At 27.7% G+C, this 21,516-nt stretch overlaps 1 protein-coding gene across 1 annotated transcript; it reads left to right on the forward strand.

Moving 5' to 3' along the window:
- The first annotated feature begins 3,738 nt into the window (after nt 1-3,738).
- On the forward strand, nt 3,739-15,023 carry LOC129972957 (uncharacterized). The gene is made up of 2 exons (XM_056087288.1): nt 3,739-3,872; nt 14,321-15,023. Exons 1-2 carry the CDS (start codon nt 3,739-3,741, stop codon nt 15,021-15,023), a joined length of 837 nt encoding a protein of 278 aa, XP_055943263.1.
- Nucleotides 15,024-21,516: the final 6,493 nt, after the last annotated feature.

A 21,516-nucleotide genomic window follows, 5' to 3' on the forward strand; every position in this document is an offset into this window, starting at 1 on the left:
AAATTATAACTAAGCAATAAGTAATTTAAATTGAAATTCAAAATAAATTTTCTCTGTTTTCTTATAGTTTTTGCCCTTATTTATAAAAGTATATGCAACTGCAATTGATCATTTAAAAAGTATGAAAGTATAAGGTTAAAATAAATTCACATGTAAAGATTTTATTTTCATAATTTATTTCCAAAATTTTTATAATATTGTATGTTTTAATTACTTTTAATTCATCATTAATTATCAATCATTTAAAATATTATTTTCAAATTTTATTCTTCTGATATTTTTCAGGCATCATTATTCTCTACATAAAGCGTGTAGTAAAAATAGAAGAACTTTATTACTGCGCATGCGTTGCTGCAAGAAATAAGAACTGAGTTAAAAAGTCACAATTTGAGAATTTTTTTCTTTCTACCAAGACAGACGTTCATTTTCCCCTGTATTTGTCTTGAAGATTGAAAACATTGAAAGTAAAATTATGTTAGATAGTTAATGGAATCTAACAAATTGTACAGATGTTCTCACAAAAGAAAATAATTTTTATTTAGGGGTTTGAAAATTTGGTGTAAAAATTGGCAGTTGGCTGTTATTTACCACATAGGTTTGTTCCTTCAATTTCTTTGAAATTTTCATGAAAAATTAAAAATTTATATAATATAACTAACAAATTATACTTATTTGTAAATTACATAGAAATTTTTATAAACAGAAATGCATAAATTATAAGTCTCAAATATTGAATATATTTCAAGTGTGTAAGCATATATTAGATATATATGAGATATATGAGAAAGTTAAGTTTGAAACGTGGTTCCCAAGATATTTTTTTAAAAGTTCTATAGTTACTATTGAATAAAACATTTAGCGAAATCTGTTGAGTCAATGAATGAATGGCGGTTCTTAAAATAAAACATGACCCTCAACTATAACGCTTATTCATAGTTCATGGAAAACAGGCCTCAATTTTTTTTTTATCATAATCGCAACTTGAAGATTGATATATATATATTCACTTTTTATTGTGAGAAAATTGGTTTACGAAATTTTAATTTTCCTTGATACATCCAGCAAAACTGAAATTAATTTGAAAACTTGTATGTTTTTTAAAAAATCAAAATTTTAGTAAGAATTTTTAATATTAATATAGCAAGGAATTTTAGGTTATAAAATGCTGATTGTTCATTGCATTCCTTGTTATCGGAACAAAATTTAAAATTAAAATAGCCTAATAATCCTAAAATAGCCGCCCGAGATGGATATAACATTAAAAGATTCTTTGTCGCAACAACAATGAAGGAAAATTGGGTAGACTAGATTTCTATAATTAGATGTAATTTTGAAAAATTGAGAACCTTAAATTTTCGGAAATCAAAATTCATGTGCATAATTTATTTTTATTTATTATTAGATGCAAATCTGACTGTATATTATTTTTATATTCTCCTATATAAAATGAAGATAACGTATTGTAATCGTAATTCGAATTCGGGATATTGAAAAATATCCACTTTAATTAAGTAAAAATATAGGATGTAAAGATTTAGTGGCAATATTATGTAAAAAAATATCAACTAAATCACTGAGCAATCACTTAATTATTATGTAAAAATGATCAAAAATCCCAGAAGCTGCGAGTTTCAGTTCGTTATTTATTATTATTTGTACGTATGTCTGTATTAATCTTTATATTGGAAGCGATGGTATGAATGTGTTTGTTTCATTTAATAACCTTTTAATATAAACCAAATTATTTCCTAAAATTGTATTTTCTTTGTGACTATATATATATATAAAAGCGAAATATAACTTATGTCCTCATTAACCTCATAGGTGTTTGATTTTTTTGGTTATTAAACAAGTTGTCTTTAAATGTGATTTAATACAATCGGAAAGATTTAGTTTATATTTTTCTTCCAAAGAAAATATAATAAAACTATCTTTTATAATTATCCACCAGTTTTCTAACTGCATGTCAACTACATTGTCAGAGCGTAAAATAGGATACAATTAAAATTTCAAATAATAATTTTTTTCAATGTTCATTATATGTAGAATAATTTTCTAATAATTTTACATATTGTGCAATAAACATACATTTATTATTATATGTATTTTTTAAAGAAACCTCTTTGTTATGGAGTGTTTGTTAATTTAGTGATCTTTTGGTTTGATGTCTGCTAAATTATTGATAATATATTGAATTTAAAAAGAAAGGTCATCCTTTATAGCTTTAACGCCAGTATGGGTACTTTTTTTACTGCATAAAGCGATAAATTGCCAAAAAATTCATCAAGGACATCGTGCTAGTCTATTTACTATGTTTGTCACTGATATATAATCAAGCCTTAATTTTAGCAATAATATACAGTTAATACACAAGTACTGAAGAATTTTTTTTAAATTATATATTCCCATTTATTCCAATTAATAATTATAACAGAAATACGCAAATATGCAATAGATAAGATCTTAATTCCATTATTTATTACATTTTAAAGATGATAGTCTCTCTAATAAAATTGAAGAATCAATCAGTTGAAAATCATAAGTTCTTAATTTGTATTATAAACCTTTATTTGTTGCATTTAATTAAAAGAAGAATAAATGAAAATCGATAGTTAATTTTTCAAATATGTTAATAAAAAATTAAATATAAAAGATAAACTTTTGTTGCTTATCGACTGATACAACCTTTTTGCAATAGCTTAAACATTTCAAAGCTTTTCAATATTATATACTTTGTAACAAGCCTGTCTGTATAATATTTTTAATTTCTTGTGTACGAAGAAAGCTTTGCAATCGTCAAATATTTCGAATTCTAGACTTTGACAAATCTCAACGTTTCAGACTTCTCTGAGTTTGAAAAACATATCTTTGGCTTTATCCGTGAACAAGATAACTCAAAATGATTTGATCTAGACGAATGAAATTCGGTAGGCAGTCTTTATATCAAATTTTAAGATTTCTGTCAAATATTGAGAAGAAGTCTGTCTGTCTGACTATCCGAATATAAGTTAACATGATAATTACAAAATAAAGAGAACTAGATGGATAAAATTTGATATCTAAATTGCAGACACCTATCAAATTTGGAACCAAATCCCTCACGGGGTTGACCGTCTGTCAGTTTGTCTTTCATAAGCATGTAAACACGATAAAATGCAATGACTTAAATATATAAAATTTCGTATGTGATTTTTTTTTTACTACAGATATAATTCCATATCCAATTTTAGTATCAACTGATAAGAACAAACTCGTCTAAAACACAACTTCGATTTTTGGTAGTATTAACCGCGAATTTTAATATAAAAAAATATTTTTATTTTTATTATTTTATATTAATTTTTATTATAACAAAATAAAGCATTATAAAGCCTCCAAAAGCAAGATAAAGAAGATGTCTAATTAAAAAACAGAAAATTTATAATTTCAAAAAAATTATTCATAGTACAATAATGTTTTCTTACCTTAAATCGCGCCTATGAATTTCACTTATCTCTCGCATATTTAAATGTAGAGTGCTGCAAAAAAAGTTCGGGCAAAGTTATTACATCATAGAATAAAAGACAACTAATTTCTTTTTAATTTGTGTTCATTTCTTTTTGTCTACGATTTCAATTATAAAACATTTTATGATATCTATCTCTTAGTTTACGTACTGTTTTTTTGGGCTTTTTTTACAATGTCAAGAAAAAGATCTGCAATTTTAGTGTTGTTTAAGCAAAGGAAACGACAGCGCGAATGCTTAATGTGCCTCGACAAACAGTATCTCATGCAGTCTATCGTTTCAAAGAGTTTTGCAGTGATGGTCCATGTCCAGGAAGTGGACGAAAACGTATGGTGAACACTTACAATAATCATAAGACCACCAAAAAGCAAGTTCAATGAAATCCGAGGGTTTCCATGAGGAAGATCGCTCTGGAAATGGGAATAAGTGACTGATAGTGACTAATCAGTGCGGTGAATGGCAAAAATAGAGCTGAAATTAAAGCCTTACAAGTTCCAAACAGTTCAGCTTCTCACTGAAAAAAAGAAACGTATAGCTACAAAGATGCCGAATACTTTTAAGAGGACCGCAAGTCAGCGCTGGGAAAGATTTCTTTTCACTAATGAAAAGCTCTTTACCCTCCAATAAGCTCATAACTCCTGGAAATATGGGATCTGGTATATAGACGCTCCAAGCACCTCGGCAATGGTTAAACATCATGGTCTAGGACGAAATTTGCGTAAGCGGCAAAACATCTCTGGTTTTTGTGGATGAGAACTTTAAATAAGTCAATAAGTTTTCCAGTGGGGCATACTAAAAGCTATCGTACTTCAGTGAGCAAAAAAATGCTTCGACAATGCAAACTGGATTTTTCACCAGATTCCGCACCAGCTCACAAGGCAAAAAGACACAAGAATGGTGCAAAGTTTATTTTTCAGACGTACTATCATCTGCAGATTGGGTAAAATACTCGCCCAATTTCAATCTCATGGATTACAGTATATGGTCCATTTTGGAGTCTAGGGGTTGCACTAAACCACAAAAAAGTTTGGACTCTTTAAATCAATAGCTTCGACGGGAATGGGATAGATTTAAGGTAGAAGACTTGGGCCCACTGCTGAAAATTTCAATAAGCGTTTGCGTCTTTACATCGTTGCAAAAGACGGCCAATGTCAAATAAATTAAATTTATCTATTAGTAAAAGTCTACTTTTATTATTATTTTTATCATTTGTGAACATGATGTTGTTTTGGCTTGAGGTTTTTGAAGCCTCGAAATGCGTAATCAACAAATTGGCGATTTATTTATTGGCGTAATTATTACCGCACAAAATTGATTTTTACATTAGTTCAGAAGTTCAAAAAATAATCGTTTCAATCTATCTATCGTTTTTAATCTATAAATTAAATTTCTATTTTTAATGAATTTTTAAAAATATAATTAAATCATATTTTTAAACAATTAATTTCGCCCAAAATAGAAATAAAATTTAATCTGCACGAGCATCCCAAAAAATTAGCTTTTATTAACTTGTTGCCATCACATTTATAGAAGCTCTGATTTAAAAAATAAGTTAATTACTGCTGCAAATTAAATCTAGAAAAATGAAATTTACAGCACGTGATTGTATGAAATGAAATAAATAGAAAATGTGATGTTTGATAGAAATGTGATAACAAATTGGCGATTTATCGCCTTTGAGGCATCAATTTTTTGCTATTAGGGTTATCACATTTGGAAGAAGGTTATCACATTTCACACAGAAGGTTGTCACATTTGGCGATTTATCGCCAACTAAAGTTACAGCTTGATTACCAATATATTCATTCTCTGAATTCTTACGAATTGTCAATTAAGTCATTAACCAGTTTGAAACAATAACGAGACTATCAGATTACGCAGCTCCAAAACTTTGTTTGCCAGCTAGAAAAATTGAAATTGAAAGTTTAAAAAAATTATATATTATATATATATGTTACCGTTAAAGTATGAAATCCGTTATTTTATAGAATACCTAGTTATTCCATGAAATAACTGATCGTGTCCGTTAAAGTGTAAAACTCTCTTGTATTTCATGGTTTAACTAGTTATTTCATAGAATAACGATCTGCAGCCCGTTAAAGTATAAAATAATCTGTTTAAAAGAATGCAGCGAAGATATAGTTTGCTTCAAATGTATGAAGCCTGTCCATATATCATGTTCTGAAGATTATGTTTCAGAAGATGAAGTTGAGCAGAAAATCTGCAAATTGTGTTTTAATGAACTTAATGTTCAAAGAGAAAGAGAAAAGTCTAAAAAATGTTTAGAAATTCAAGCGAAAAAGATGAAATTAATGTCGGATAAATCTCATTCTGAAGCCTCTGTGGGGTTTACCGTCCGTATCCCAGTGCCTGAAGTTGACAGAGGAAAAGGTGATGCCAAATCTATTTTAGCTATCATCATAAAAATAACCGAAGAAGGATTTTTCCAATTGGGCACAAGAAACGGCCGCATAAAACAATTATATTCCCGATCCCAGTTCAGTGTCTGCGAACAAAAATTAATTAAAATCGAAGAAGTACCGGATGTAGAAATATCGCTCCGGTCGGTTGCTACAGCTCAAAGTTTAGGTACTGGTCAGGGATTTAAAAAATGTTCGTGTAAAACCCAGTGTGTCAACAAAAAATGTTTTTGTTTTAGAAATAATGTTCTTTGTAATTCCAAGTTTCATTTTAGTAATTCTTGTTGTAACAAATGATTTTATGGTACGTTTCCATAAATACCATTTATACGCTGCATAAATTAGATAAATTGCTTCTTTTTCATTTTAATTGTCTATCATAATTTTAATTTCATTTTAGATAAATTGTTTATTTTACACTTTAACTGTCTCTCATTAGTTAATTTATAGAATACCTAGTTATTTCGTAGAATAACTAGTTAAAGTGTCAAATTAATAACATATTACACACTTTCACGGACACGATCAGTTATTTCATGGAATAACTAGGTATTCTATGAAATAACTGCATTATATATTTTAACGGTAACATATATATATATATATATATATATATATAGAAAGAGAGAGAGGGAGAGATGGAGGGATAGAGACCGATAGAGAAGTCTCGTGATTGTTTCAAACCGGTTTAAACTTAATTAATTTAATTAATTAAGACAAATAATGACTTAAAAATTAATAATGTTCTCACATGATAACTTGAATTTGGCGATCATAGATTTAATTATTATTATTATTATGCATTTTTTTAAAAATTTTTATACTTTGTTTATTTATTTATTTTTAATTAAGTTATATTAAAAATTGTTTGTCCGAGTTTTTCTGTGACAACCTGTGTACTTATCCTTCGAATCGTAATGTTGCCGTTCCTGTTTTTTTATTGATTCCAGGTGCTATGAAAAAGAAAATGACCTTTTCTGAACTGTGGTTTTTAAAATTTTTTAAAGACTTTAATATTGGTAAAGTTGAAAGGTGTTTGCCTTAATTTGTTTTTTCTGTTTTTTAATGAAAATTTGCAGCATGCTCCGTGGTGATTTATCGCATAGGCATTGGAGGCAATTACATCATGTCTCGAGACTAGAGGGACCTCAAAAGCTACACGACTTTAAAGAAAATTCGAAACAATAATACGGCGGCAGATTTTCTACATTACAAATCTGCTCAAAGAATTCCTTCCTTTATTTTTTATTTAAAAAGAAAGAAAATTAATACATAAAATAAGCCAATTGAAGGGTTGAAGGAAATGAGTGCTCACGGAAATGCGTTGGAAATATCAGATCAATAAATAATTTCAAAAGCCGCGATATTCAGAAAGTTTTTAAGATATAAAACTGCGAAAAAAGTAAAATAAAAATGATATTATTAAATCAACAATAGGTATATTTAAAATAATAAAATAAAATAAAATAGCCAATCTTCTAGCATCTGCTAGTGGTCAGATTTCACAAATTCCTGTTTCACATGAAATCTCAGGACCTCTAAATATGTTATCAATGGCCATGGTATTTTTCAGTCTCCATTTTTGAAAAAAAAATGAAAAAAGAATATTTCACTGTATATTCTCTATAGAGAATCCCATCCAATTTCGAAAAATGTTGGGGAAAAAAACCCATAACCGAACTTATCACTCGTAACAAATGAACCGATTTAGCCAGTTTTATTCAACTATTAATGCTGCCTCTTTTTAAAAATAGGAATAATTTAGTATACTCAATGTTTATTAGGTAAGTCGTATGATTTAAAATACAGCAGAACCTCGTTTAACGAGCAAAATTTGTTCTCGAATTTTACTCGTCATGCGAAACACTCGTTAAGTGAAACCTTTTTATTATTTATTTATTTCCCAGAAGACTAATGTAAGATATGATAATGCGTTCCATTCTCAACAAAAATGCCCAAACAAATTAATAGTAATGTAATTTATTATTTACAATAAATGCTTTTTTGCAAGAAAATTGTCTAAAAACATGGTTTTACCTTAGCCACAAAATTTGACGAAAATGAGACACTTATTAATATGATACTCCTTAACATACGATGCTACAATTTCTTATTAATCTGCATTTATTCCGATACATCTGTGTTAAATGCATGTTAAAACTTGCCCTGGTTACAACTAACCCCACGTTCGTCTATATAAACTGCTTCGGCTTATAAAGTATATATTTTTTTCAAATCAGGGAAAATAAAACTATTGATGTTTTATATACCAATATAGGAACTGTATTCAGACTATATAATGAATATTAGAAATTAAGCTTGAAGGTAACATTAAAAATCAAAATAGTTTAGTTTATGCTATTGATAGAATTTACTCAGGAACTATTTCAAAATAATTGAGTTCCTATGGAATCATATTGTCAAACTGAACGTGCCTGTTTTTAAACAGTTTCAACCATTGCTCTTTAGCTGTTTTTTCTTCGTTCTATTTGGTATTATAGGCTTTTTTTATTGGCCATCACACATTTATAAGCCAAAAACGAATTTTCCTTTTCGTCAATACGCAATTTATCTCTGCCTATTTATTTACATACTCTACTAAATAGAGCTGTTCTTTTTCAGAAGAGTTTTCGTATTGAAATCATACTTGAATCTTTTTTTTTCTATAAATTTCTATAAAGTCATAAAATACTGAATTTGTTGTAAATTACACAACTTACAGAATCCTTAATTGAAATTTTCTTTTCTCTTTCAACACACACAATTTCATTTGCATTCTTTACTTCAGGATCCATACTTTTCCTCGTCTTTCTCTGTACAATGCTATTAAAATCTGAAAAAAAAGTCACGATAATTAGCTTGAATCAGTGAACCGTGGTGCAAGATATGACAGTTTATAGCACTAATGCGAGGGAATTTTAACAAATTATGATAGAATTTACAAACAGTGTAGTTTTACTTACTAAATTATATTGTACAAACTGATATATAGAGAAGATCCTTAAAGATTTCTTTAAGTTTATTAATAAAGATAATTAATTCCTCAAAAATGTTTCTTTGCATTTAGGAGAGAAAAAAAATCATAGATGTTTATAAATAAGATTTGAATTGTAAACAACTGTATGTTTCTACTGGGTATTAGTGAGTATTACATTCAATAGAATTACAGTTCGCTAAAAGATGGCAGCATGTACAAAATGGTGAGATAATGATTCAAGACAAATTGCCCACGTTACACTACTTTTTTTTTTCATGATCAGCGTGTATACTATAACTGATGAGAAAATTGCAGATTTGCTTTATCATGTTCATGCTGCTAATTGCTTTATCATGTTCATGCTGTTAATTGCTTTATCATGTTCATGTTGTTAATTCCTTTATCATGTGCATGCTAATCGTAGTTAACTTCATTCTGTTTACAAAATAAACTTTTATCTTTTCAGAAAATCTAGTTGCTAATGCAATTTCTCTGATTGATTTGTAGTGAAGGCCGATTATGAATATACTAATTTACCAATTTGATTACAGGCAACAATGAGCAGAAACTGACTTTCATTACCGATGTTTTTGTCATCAAATATACAAATAAATTTCTCATATATCTGAATGAGCTTCTTTTAGCTACACATTTTAAACATTAAGTAAACATAAAAACTTTTAATGTAATGTAAGTAAGCATGATATAAAAAAACACACATTTGAAATCTTTTTTTTTTCGATGGAATTAACTATGAATAAACTCTTAAAAATATTTTTTATTCTTTACGTTTATTTGATATTCAGAAAAATATATAAACATTTAGTATTAATGATAGAAACAAATTCCAAATTAATAAATAAAAATTAAGGTATCGTAATCAATAATGATCATTTTAGCATTGTTTGTGAAATATATTCTGTAATTTTACACTACAATTTTATATAAACAAAACACTCAATTAAGTATTTTCTGCGTGAAACTGTAATGCTAGCATATTTTTATATGTAAGAATAACAATTCAGGTATTATGGACACTTTGAAAAGCGGAGTGTCGATTCGGAGTGCGTTTCTGATAGTGATGTAAAATTACGAAATACAATGCATTCTTTCACTAAACAAAATTAAAACGCATTACTAATAAACTTTACTTGCACTTTTAACTCAACAATATTTTATATCCTATTCTCTTTCCATTATTTTTATATAGAAGTTTTCCATTTATATAATTAATTTTAAAAATTATCGTTATAATTTATATTTATTCATACTGAAGATGAATAGTGTTTATGTCTGAGTTTGAATGTCATATGTGTGCCTATGTATTGATGATGCACAGGCTACATCGTTTGAACTAGAGATATAAAACTTAGTACTTTAGAGCGTGGAAATGTGCACAGCAGGTCGATTTTTTTTTGAAATTTTAATTAAAAAGTAAGCAAAATTTTGATATTTTCCCGCTGTGTTTCGAAAATATTGCAATACAAAAATGACTTTTAGATTATCTTAAAATTCAAAAACTTATCTTTTCAATGATAACAATTTTTGCTGTATAAAAAAATGTCTTTTAATATTTAAGCAAATTAAAAAAATTACTTTAAGTATAATTTTCTACAAGAATAAGTAAGAATTCTGAATGAATATATATAACATATAAACATATCATAAACGATTATACAAAAAAAAAAATTTGTAAGAGCATCAAAATTATTTATAAAAGTCACTTTTAAAGTTTCAATTTTTTTTTTTTTTTTTTTTTTACAATTCAAATTATTATTAATATTAATATAACAAATAATGAAACATGCAAAATATTGAAATTGAACTTCTATCAACACAGATCATTTATGGCAAAGTAGATTTCAGAAAAGAAAGTGATATATTTATTTGATTATGAGAAGAATCGGTAAGAGATTTACATTTCTATTTAACGTACTATTAATATGAAGAAAAATACCAAATTTTATAAATTATTTCAGATTAGAAATTAAAATTCATTGTTAAAAGGCTAAAAATAGCAGAGTATATCCATTTCTTACGAATTTTAGAGAAGTTCAAATAAAATAAGAAAAATATATAGTAAAATGAGCAGAACGGCGGTAATTGAAATAAAGTTTAAAAATATTTTGCTATAAGAATATTGAAGCTTAAAAATATTTTGATGAAGAAGGTATTCAGACAAAGTAACATAAAATAGTTAACTAAAAAATTTAGCGACTGTTAATTTCGGCGAACCAGCTGGCCGCCAATATCGGCTAGTAATTAAATCTAAAAAATTCTTACAAATTATAATTTTTTGAATAAAATTTCTTAACTAGCATGCCCCAAATCTGTGGTTGTATTCGTTAACAGTTACTGGTAGCATAATATTACAAATTTCGATATAAACAAATTTAATAAAATATATAATTATAAAGCAGATGCAAGGTATTCTGGTTTGAAGATCACTATACTTTTTTGGACGATAAAATAAGATTTTTTCTCACTAATCAAATTCGAAAGTTACGAAAGTGTATTCTTTTATGTTTTCGAAGTGGCAAAGTCATATGGAAATGTGAATTAGAAATGAAATAGTGTTACCATCTTTTTTTTAATATTTATGTGTAAAATGATATAAAATTAGCTATTACTATAAAAACGTTTAATGCGCCAAAAGATACTTCAATGATAAAAATTTGAACCATATTTTGGATTCAGATGGAGTTGCAAACATAGCGTTAAGTAAATTTTATAACCAATATAAGGAACGTCATGTCGTCGTCTGAAAAAAAATTATTTGAGATAAGAATTTTTAATTATAATATTTAAATGTATCATTTGACACCATTAGCAACAAGAAAAGTTTTTTTTAAAAGAATTTCTACATACCATTACAATTTAAACTGTAATGATATCTCTTAATCTAATTTAAATTCTAAGTAATTTCTTAATTTTTTATCTTAATCTAGCCCATATTAACTTCATTCTAAAATGTTCTCATTTCCTGATCCAATTCCTACTTTTTTTTATTTAATTAATTTTATACGTGCTCTGTAAAACTGCTGAATTTAACAGGTTCCCACGTTCCAAGTGAAGGAATAAAAATCCATAATATTGGCAACATTCTTTTAAAGATACCTAATTTCCCTTTCCTAAGAATACACGTGTCAAAGAAATCCCTGTCAGAATCTCATAGTAAAAGCCACTGAAGGGAAAATCTCGATCTATTTTGCTCTTCTGCTCTTGTGTCGCGATATAGATTGACGTATTTCTTACTGCTTTTTCTTTGTACGTAAATTATGCATCCGTGGTGAAATAAATCGAAAAGTTTCTTCTTCTGTTCAAGCACACAAATGCTAAAATATATTCACACACTGCTGCTGGTATATATATATATATATATATATATATATATATATATATATATATATATATATATATATATACCAGCAAAATATCCTCATAAGCATATTCTACATGGTTATTCAATATGGCTAAAAATGGGTAAAGAATACAAATATTTTTTAATCGCATACATTGTCTTGATGATTGCATGGATATTTTTCAATAGATAATAAAAAAAATGATAATTGTTATTTGCTAATTGTCAATACAAATCAGATAATGTCTTTTTTTTTAAGAAGATGCCGCTGTTAAAATATTTTTTTTCGGTCCTTCTATTGAAATTGATATTTTAAAAGCAGTCAAAGAAAAATTTCAAAAATTGCAAATGAGATTTCATAAGAGAACTCATTTAATTTTTTTAAAAAAATCAACAGTCTATACTTTAATATTACTTTGTTACATATTTTGCGAATTTCGTATTATTTAGTTAAAGCATTACATTTTATTAGCAACAAAAAAAAACTTGAGAAAATATTTGAATTAAAACAATTTTATATCTTACTGTGTATACGTGTATGAATATGTTTGAAAGTATTTCCCAAAAAGCAAGGAAAACAAATGCAGAAAATTTCGAATTAATATCTGGTTCTATTTCAATTCTTACGATTATTGTGTGCCATATAATAATTTTAATATTAATTGCTGTAATTTTTAGAACTCCTTAAATTTATTAAAAGATTTTAATTTACAAAATATCGATAGAAAATTTTTAAAGAAAATAACGCTAATTCATTAAAAAAAAGTCATTTTCATAAAAAATGAATTTATAAATTTCCTGTCCAATATGATTAACTTACAATAGATATTTTTACAATCTTACATAGTCAAACATTTTTTACAAAAACTGTCCAAATAAATATCACATTCATTTAATATAAATTAATTAGGCCTCTCTTCTACATATGGTTCCGAAAAAGGGAAGTGACGATTGGCGTCCTGTTGGGGATTTTAGAGCTTTTAATGCTCAGACCAAAAAGGACAAATATCCGATTCCCAGTGTTTTGGATTTTACTAGCGAACAACATGGAACCACAATTTTTTCTCATATTGATTTAGTAAAAGCTTTTCATCAAATTGGAAGCTCTTTAAATCAAGTTTCAAATGGAATTTGGGAACCCATTGCATTCTTCTCAATGAAACTTTCTAAAAGTCAAACTAATTGGTCAACATACGACAGAAAATTTCTTGCTATTTATGCTTCCATAAAAAAATTTTGACACATGCTTGAAGGTAGGAAATTTTCAATCTACACTGATCAAAGACCCCTTAATGAAGCCTTTAAACAAAAGCCGGATAAATGCTCACCTCTTCAACTGAGACATTTAGACTTCATATCCCAATTTTCTACCGATATTCGTTATGTCAAGGGTACAGAGAACATTGTTGCAGATGCATTGTCTCGCATTGAAATCGATTCAATTTCAAAAAAGAATTTAAATTTTAATGACATCTCACTTGCACAGTTAAATGATTCTGAACTTAAAGAATATCTGAAGTCTTCAAATTGTAAAATAGAAAAGCAATATTTTCCCTTAGAGGATGTAACCTTGTATTGTGACTTATCTACTAATTCACCTCGTCCGTACATTCCAAATTCTTTTCGTTCAATAGTGTTTGAAAATATTCACAATCTTTCTCATCCTGGCATTCGAGCAACAAGAAAGCTGATTACTAAACGTTATTTTTGGCCAAACATGAATTCATTTATTAAAAATTCTGTTCAATCTTGTCATAATTGCCTAAGTTCTAAAATTCAAAAACATACAAAATCTCCTATAGGCACTTTCGCTTTGCCAGATGCTCGATTTGCTCATATAAATATCGATTTCATAGGACCACTCCCACTCTCTGAGGGTTATAAATATTGTATGACAATAGTTGACGATTTATCAGATGGCCGGAAGCTATTCCTACTTCAGATATAACTGCTGAAACAACATGTAAAGCTCTAATTCATAACTGGATATCTCGTTTCGGTTGTCCAGTAACTATAACTACAGATCAAGGTAAAAATTTTGATTCACATCTATTTAGACATTTGAATAATATTTTGGATACAAATCGAATCCGCACAACGTCCTACCATCCCCAATCCAATGGACTTGTAGAACGTTTCCACAGGGATCTTAAGAGTTCTATTATAGCCCATTGTCAACCAAACTGGACTGAAACTATTCCCATAGTTTTACTCGGAATTCGATCTGCAATTAAACCAGACATAAATGCCACATGTGCTGAATTAGTCTTTGGTACAACCCTCAGATTGCCTTCTGACATTTTAACCTCAAAAGTAGATCTATCAATACCAACAGATACTTATGTATCAAAATTCAAAGCATTAATGCAATCTATAAATCCTATCCCTACGTCTAGACACTCGGTTAAGCCTATTTATATTCATCCATCCTTAAGTACTTGCTCTCATTTATTTTTGAGAGTGGACAGTGTTAAACCTCCCCTTTCACCTCCTTACACTGGTCCACACCTTGTAATCAGCAGGAAAGATAAAACTTTTGTATTAAAAGTTAATAATAAAAATGTCACAGTTTCCATTGACCGTGTCAAACCTGCTTATGTGTTGACAGGATCTGATGACTCGTTACCTTCTGTATCTGCAACTATTCATAAAACTGAAGGTGAACTTTTTTCTAAAAATGAACAATTACCGACAAAACCAACTACCACTCGTAGTGGACGTCATGTCCATTTTCCAACGAGGTTAATTACTGAGATATAAATTGTCGTGTATCTATATATTGTAACTGTAATTTTATGTATTTCATATATTATTGCATCTATTTACTTCAATTTCTATTTATCATTTGAAACCATTATTCTATATTATACTTATTGTGTTATGTGATGTTTTATTTTTATGCGCGTATAATTATCTTGTATTATCACATTTGTCGTTCTCCTTGCTCACTAGGGGGATACTCATGTAATGATCGTAGCGCCATCTTTTATTCATGTCATTCTAAAGCGCTACCTATCTACTTTCCCTAATACAATCTATGTTAATACTTCTCCCGGGGAATCCCTGTTCTGTGTATACGTGCGCTAAGCAGTGATGTTCCGATAGTTGTTAGTGTAATGAAGAGTTCATTTTTCTAATAGCAATGAAATGCTTTATACAACACTCTACATGAACATCACCAAACCTTATTATGTAATGTAATTTTTTACATTTGATAACATTAGTTTCTAGTTATGGATATCTTAATTTTAAAGCTTATACTTAATAAATTATCTATTTTTACTGAAACTAGCTGATCTAATAGATGTTGTCAATCAATTGATCTCATAAATTTTTCATTTATCTCTATAAAATATTTCTTCTTTATGAACGCTGATGAATTGATTAAAATTTTCAAAACAGATTACTAAAAACTGGGGAAAAAATAATCAGAATAGTTAAAAAAATGAGGAGCACTTATACCAAGGTTATCAATTACTTTTAATAGAAAAAATAATTAGAAGTTAATGAAATCTGTGATAAAGGTGTAAAAGTAATTTTCTCACGGAAAATTGCTTCCACCACTGTCAGAAGGTCATTTACAAATTATGACATGAGTGATGTCCATCTCAAGGCATTACTTAATAGTTCATTAACTCTTCTGATAACTTCGAGAGCAAATAAGTGAAACGATAAAGTTGTTATTAATGTAAATGTTAATCATCTTTTCGGGTGACGTACTGAAAAGTTGTTTTTTATTAACTAGTTGTTTATCTTAACTTTAAGTGGCTTTGATGAAAGAATAATATTTTTAATGAATCATCAAGTTTTATTTTGCATAAAGCAACAATATAAATTACCCGACGTGATTGGCCCAATTTAGCACGCAATTTAACATTATTGCTTATAGTAGATAAATGGGTCGGAAAACAGAAACTATTTAGAATGTTGGTAAACAAACTTAACTGTTTTTATATATCAGAAAGTTCTTTTGATTTAAGTAATTTAGAAATCTGAAACTAGGATCAAATTGCGTTTGGACATTTATCAGAAGACAGGAAATGTAATTATAATCTGTAAAATTTGTAGGCCTTTATCTCCAAATATATTTATTGATAAAGCATTTAAATTGGCTGAAATAGAATACACTCATTAGAGAAACTTGAAATCTGAATTTTCAATTTGAAGAGAAGAATTGTTTCTGAAGTATTCCCACATTTTAAATAATAATGACAATTTTGGCCCTTTCTAAGTTTGGAACACGTCCAATACAGTACGAAAAGTGATCATGAAGGTGATATACATAAATTAATTCTTGAATGTTGAATACTAACTCGGCACCTTTTGTGAAATTTCTCTTATTAGACCTTAGTGTCGCCTTCATTAGCATGTATTCATATTCTGTAGTATAATATTATTTATATATTGAGTTACATTGAAGTCTCGAATTTTTCATGAAGTTACTAACAGATATTTAAAAACATTACTGCAGAGTTTGCTTATGTGATGCCGAGAATAAAAGAAATTGGCGAAAAATGTTAATTTATTTGATTGCTGATGATTGTTAATTTTGTGTTAAAAATAATTTTGGAATCATCCTCTGGAAAAATGTTATAATTATGAATAAACAATTTCTCTTATGACGCAGTTTATTCGTTTCTTATTCATTTTAATATTTTTGAAGTATTTTGGGAAGTCTGCAACGTTCTTTTTGTATTATTTATATAAATAAATTTTTCCTTTTCATTTAGTATCTTTCTTTAACACAATTAATCTCCACCAGTTACAATCTCACGAAAGATTTTACAAAAATCTCTATATATATTAAATTTTTGATTTTGACATAAATGAAAAAAAAAAAAAAAAGGTATCTTTGGAGCGAGGCTAGTATAAAAGAATTTTCAAATGGGCATTTTTTCAATTGCCTTTGAAGATTTTCATTTTGAACAAAATATTGTCGCCATGCATGATTTCTCGTTTCAAAATGCACCCAATTCTGAATTCAATGTAATCAGCTATTGAAAATATAAATTTTACCGGTTGCCAACTATTACTTATATTTTTATATTATAGGTATTTAAAAGAAAACTTAGTAAAATGTGGAAGTCGCTATGAAATTTTCGAAGACTGAAACGCATTGACATTTATTTGATTTTTATTTAAATTTAATTTTTTTAAATCTGATTCTTATTGCCACCGCTTGGTTTGACTTGGAACAAATGATAATTATTTCAAATAAGATTCTACACAGATAACATTTTTTTCTTTAAAGTCACAGAATTGGAGTTGAAAATATGCGATATAATTAGAGTTATTCATTTGCTAAAGATTATGCACACAATTACTATGATTTTGTACAGTTTATCTTAATTAAAATATATCTATTTGTATGAACAGTAGCTGATTTATTAAGTAATAAAGAAAACTTATAAAATTTTTCAAAATTATTCAATTGTTGTTAAGTGTTAACGATGAAACACAGATCAGATCGGCGATCACAATTTAATCTGCCCTGGGACTCAAACATCAAAATAAATAAATTTTATAAAAAATTACATTAGTTACGAGGATTTATTGTTTTATAAATTGTTTGCAGTTATTTAGGTAGATTAGTCATACGAAATCTATTACAATGGTTGTCATGACATGACTTTGGTAACATTTCTGCAGATTTTCACCAGTCATGATCCCTAGAACACAAAATCACCCTTCGTTCAAATTATATAGATGAGCCATCTAGCTAAAAAAAAAAAAAAAAAAAAGTGGAAATGGACAGATGTTGAAATTTTCATTTCCCAATAACTTCTTTAAGATTGAAGATAAAAATAAATCAAGTTAATGGAATTAGCATCTCATTAAGATGCACATGTATTTAACTTTTTCCCATAGCTACAATTGCTAGAAGTTATGGGCTAAAAAGTGAATTTCAATCCCTAACTTTGATTTATTTTGATGTCAACAATTTATGTTATCAGTTTTGAAAAAAAATAATAAAATAAAACTTTTCGTTTTGTTTTATTTCCATATTTTGAAATTGTTTACAAGCACGTGGATTAATGATTAAGAATTTGAATAAGTTTAATTAAATAAAAATAAAAGAGAAGAAAAATTAAACTGCAATATTATATAAAAATGATAAGTTTGAAGATTCACTGAAGCTTCGCATATTTTAGTCCTTTTGTATATATTTTATTGTAATCTTTATTTTGAAAGCGAGGTTGTAAGTGTGTTTATTTTATTTCTCGGGTAAAGAAGAGGAATCAGTTTTCCGCTAAAGAGGGAAAAATTTTGGTTTAAGCTATCAAAACTCTTCAAACCAACTAATATAATGAGAAATTAGAAAAAAAGACAAACTCATCTGGCGACTTGTCGTTAAAAAAAAAATTACAATTTGGCACCATACGCCGGCATGTACTCGATTCTTCTGTGCTACTATTTCTACTTTTACAATAAAAAAAATTATTTTCTAAAATTGTATGTTCTTCGTGACAATATTCATAATAACGAAATATCAATGGCACACTCACTGATTATACTAGAACCTCCTTAACCATTACAAAAAAGCTTGACATTTGTCAGGTGCTTATATCTTGAGCAGTAGATTTCTTATTTAAATGTAATTAAATACTGTCGGAAAGATTCAATTCATATTTTGCTATCCAAAGAAAATACTTTTTGTAAAGTTGACTAATATAGCGATCAATCAATTTACTAAATTTTCTATATAATTATGCATATTTTGTGAAATAAACGTAAGTTTTGTTATTTAAATGCATTTTTAAAAAATAAACCTCGTTATTCAGCAGATTTCGTTAATTTGGCTATCCTTTGGTTTGGTGTCTCCCACATTCTTAATAATATACTGGTTTAAAAGTACTGATTTAAAAAAATAAACAGTTATAGATTCATAGACCATTATAAAAGACAAACAAGAGGATAATACCATTAATCGTCAAAAAAGATCGTGATAGCTATCCTGTTGGTTTGTTCGCGAATTGTATGCAGTTAATGCCCAAATGCCCAAGAATATTTTCGAAAAATTGATGATATATTTCATTTTACCCAAATTAATAGTTATAAATTAAATAGTTTTGATACATGATAACTTTGTAGATCTTTTTTTAAAAAAATTAATCACTTTTAGTCGGTTAATAAAAGTGCAAATACTTGGCTTAAAGCCATAATGGTTGTCTTTTATTATTACAGTATTTCTTAATATAGTATATTTTCATTAATGCGGTTAACATCAAACCAAAAGGCCATTAAACTCAAATTCTGAAAAATTTTAAGCTGGTCGTTTTTACATAATGTTGCCGTTAAATCTTTTTACAACTTTATTTTTATCTGATTAATTTTATTCAAACTTTTAATCCTTACTACCAGTGCATTTATATTATTTCAAATATGGAAATAAAAGAAAAGTAGAAGTTTTATTTCCGAAAACCACATTTATGTTAACTGTCTATGAACACGATAACTCAAAACTGTTTTGTGCTAGATGAATGAAATTTGATATATAATATATATTCCAAATTTGTAGATTCCTACCAAACTTTGAACAAAATCGATACAGGGGAAATCTGTCAATCCAACTGTCTTAATATAAGTTCATACGATAACTTCAAAAATTAAGAGAATTCAATGGATAAAATTTGGTATACAGATTTAATATCTAAAGTGTAGATAGATCTGAATCAAATTTGGAATCAAATCCGTCAAAGGGTTGACAGTTTGTCGTTCTCTACTTTCATAATCTTATAAACATAAATACTCAAAAGCGCAATGTTTTAAATGTATGAAATTTTGTTTGCGATTTTGTGACTGCAATTATAATTTTGAACCAAATTTTGGTCTTGATCTGTCGAGAAAAAGTACCTAAAATGAACATTTGATTTTGGTTCTTTTGTTTTAACTGTATCCCAACGATTAATTGCCAAAAAAGCCCATCAAAGATTTCACTCCAATAGGCTCTTTTGTAACTATTATTCGCTAATAGTAAACAGTTTAATAATACACATTAAATTTATTAGAGAGTATAGGAGTAGCTATTTCCTCTAGTTACCGACTTAGATCAAGATTTTGTACAGATTTACAATTTTGGCATCAAGACCACGTTTCAAACAGATTTCTGTTGCTGATGCATTTTTTAGCTAATTGCGCTCGCATATAATCAAATCATTGACATATTTAATCACAAATTTAGTATAAATTTGGTTATGATTCTGATGACTGAACCGAAGTTTAAATTTCCTACATATATTTCACTGCATTTTTCATATACACTCGGGCGAATCTGTAAGCAGCCAGTACTTTCTTCGATCCAAAATTTGATAGAGCTAAGTAAATACATTTATTTAGCTCATTCTATTTTTGAGTGTATATATATATATATATATATATATATATATATAATTATTTTCAGATTATTACTTCACAAATTATTTTAAAAGATCAATCTAAAAAGTCATAAAATAGATTAGTAATTAATAAAATAAAAGAATAAGCTTATTTGCGTTGCTGCTTACTGCAATTAACTACTAATTACTTAACTACAATTTACAGTTATTTGCTTTTTATTTTTTGCTATAATTGGTCCAAATTTCTGAAAATTACTCAGATAAATAAGACATTAGTACTTAAATTTTCCTTCTTCTTTCAACTTTTTTATCAGATAGTTTTTTCCCGCTGCTGCATCAGATAAAAAAGATGTTCGCCACTTCGCAAAAGATGTTCGCAAGTGAATAAATACATAAATAAATTATCCTGAAAATTACGACGAAGATGGATTGTTAGGATTAAAAGGTTTATATCGAAATAATCTTTTGAAAAAAATTGTCTTCCAGTTCAATATATATATCTGAGTTTGTTAGTAGAAAAAAATTCTCTGTAAGCTTTCTCTCAAAAAAAAATTTCAAACTGTAAACAAGATACACAATAAAAAAAATATTTATAATGGACAAACATTTTTTCATTTCAAGATATAATCTAATGTTTTGAATGCGCATATACTGAATTGTGATTAAAACTGTAAATCTGTTACTATTTGTATCGATTTCGCACACGCATACATACAAAGAAAAGATATTAGAAAAATGTACAATTTTTATATAAATATTTTCTTTTATACTTGAAATATATGCATTTAATTTTAAAAAGAGTAAATTAAAACAAGTAATTGAAAAATATATATAAATAAAATTGATTATTCAAAAATAGTTTGTGATATTATTGAAATTTAAAATACTGAAAAGATTTTCTTCGTGTTTTGAACCTC

Source organism: Argiope bruennichi, chromosome 1 (genome assembly GCF_947563725.1).
Source record: "Argiope bruennichi chromosome 1, qqArgBrue1.1, whole genome shotgun sequence".
Classification (NCBI taxonomy): domain Eukaryota; kingdom Metazoa; phylum Arthropoda; class Arachnida; order Araneae; family Araneidae; genus Argiope; species Argiope bruennichi.

Bases quoted from the DNA above. Each gene is read 5' to 3' on its own strand.
- LOC129972957 (XM_056087288.1), top strand. From the start codon at position 3,739: ATGCTTAATGTGCCTCGACAAACAGTATCTCATGCAGTCTATCGTTTC. The intron at 3,873-14,320 runs GCAAGTTCAATG...ACATCTATTTAG, and splicing joins AATCATAAGACCACCAAAAA to ACATTTGAATAATATTTTGG.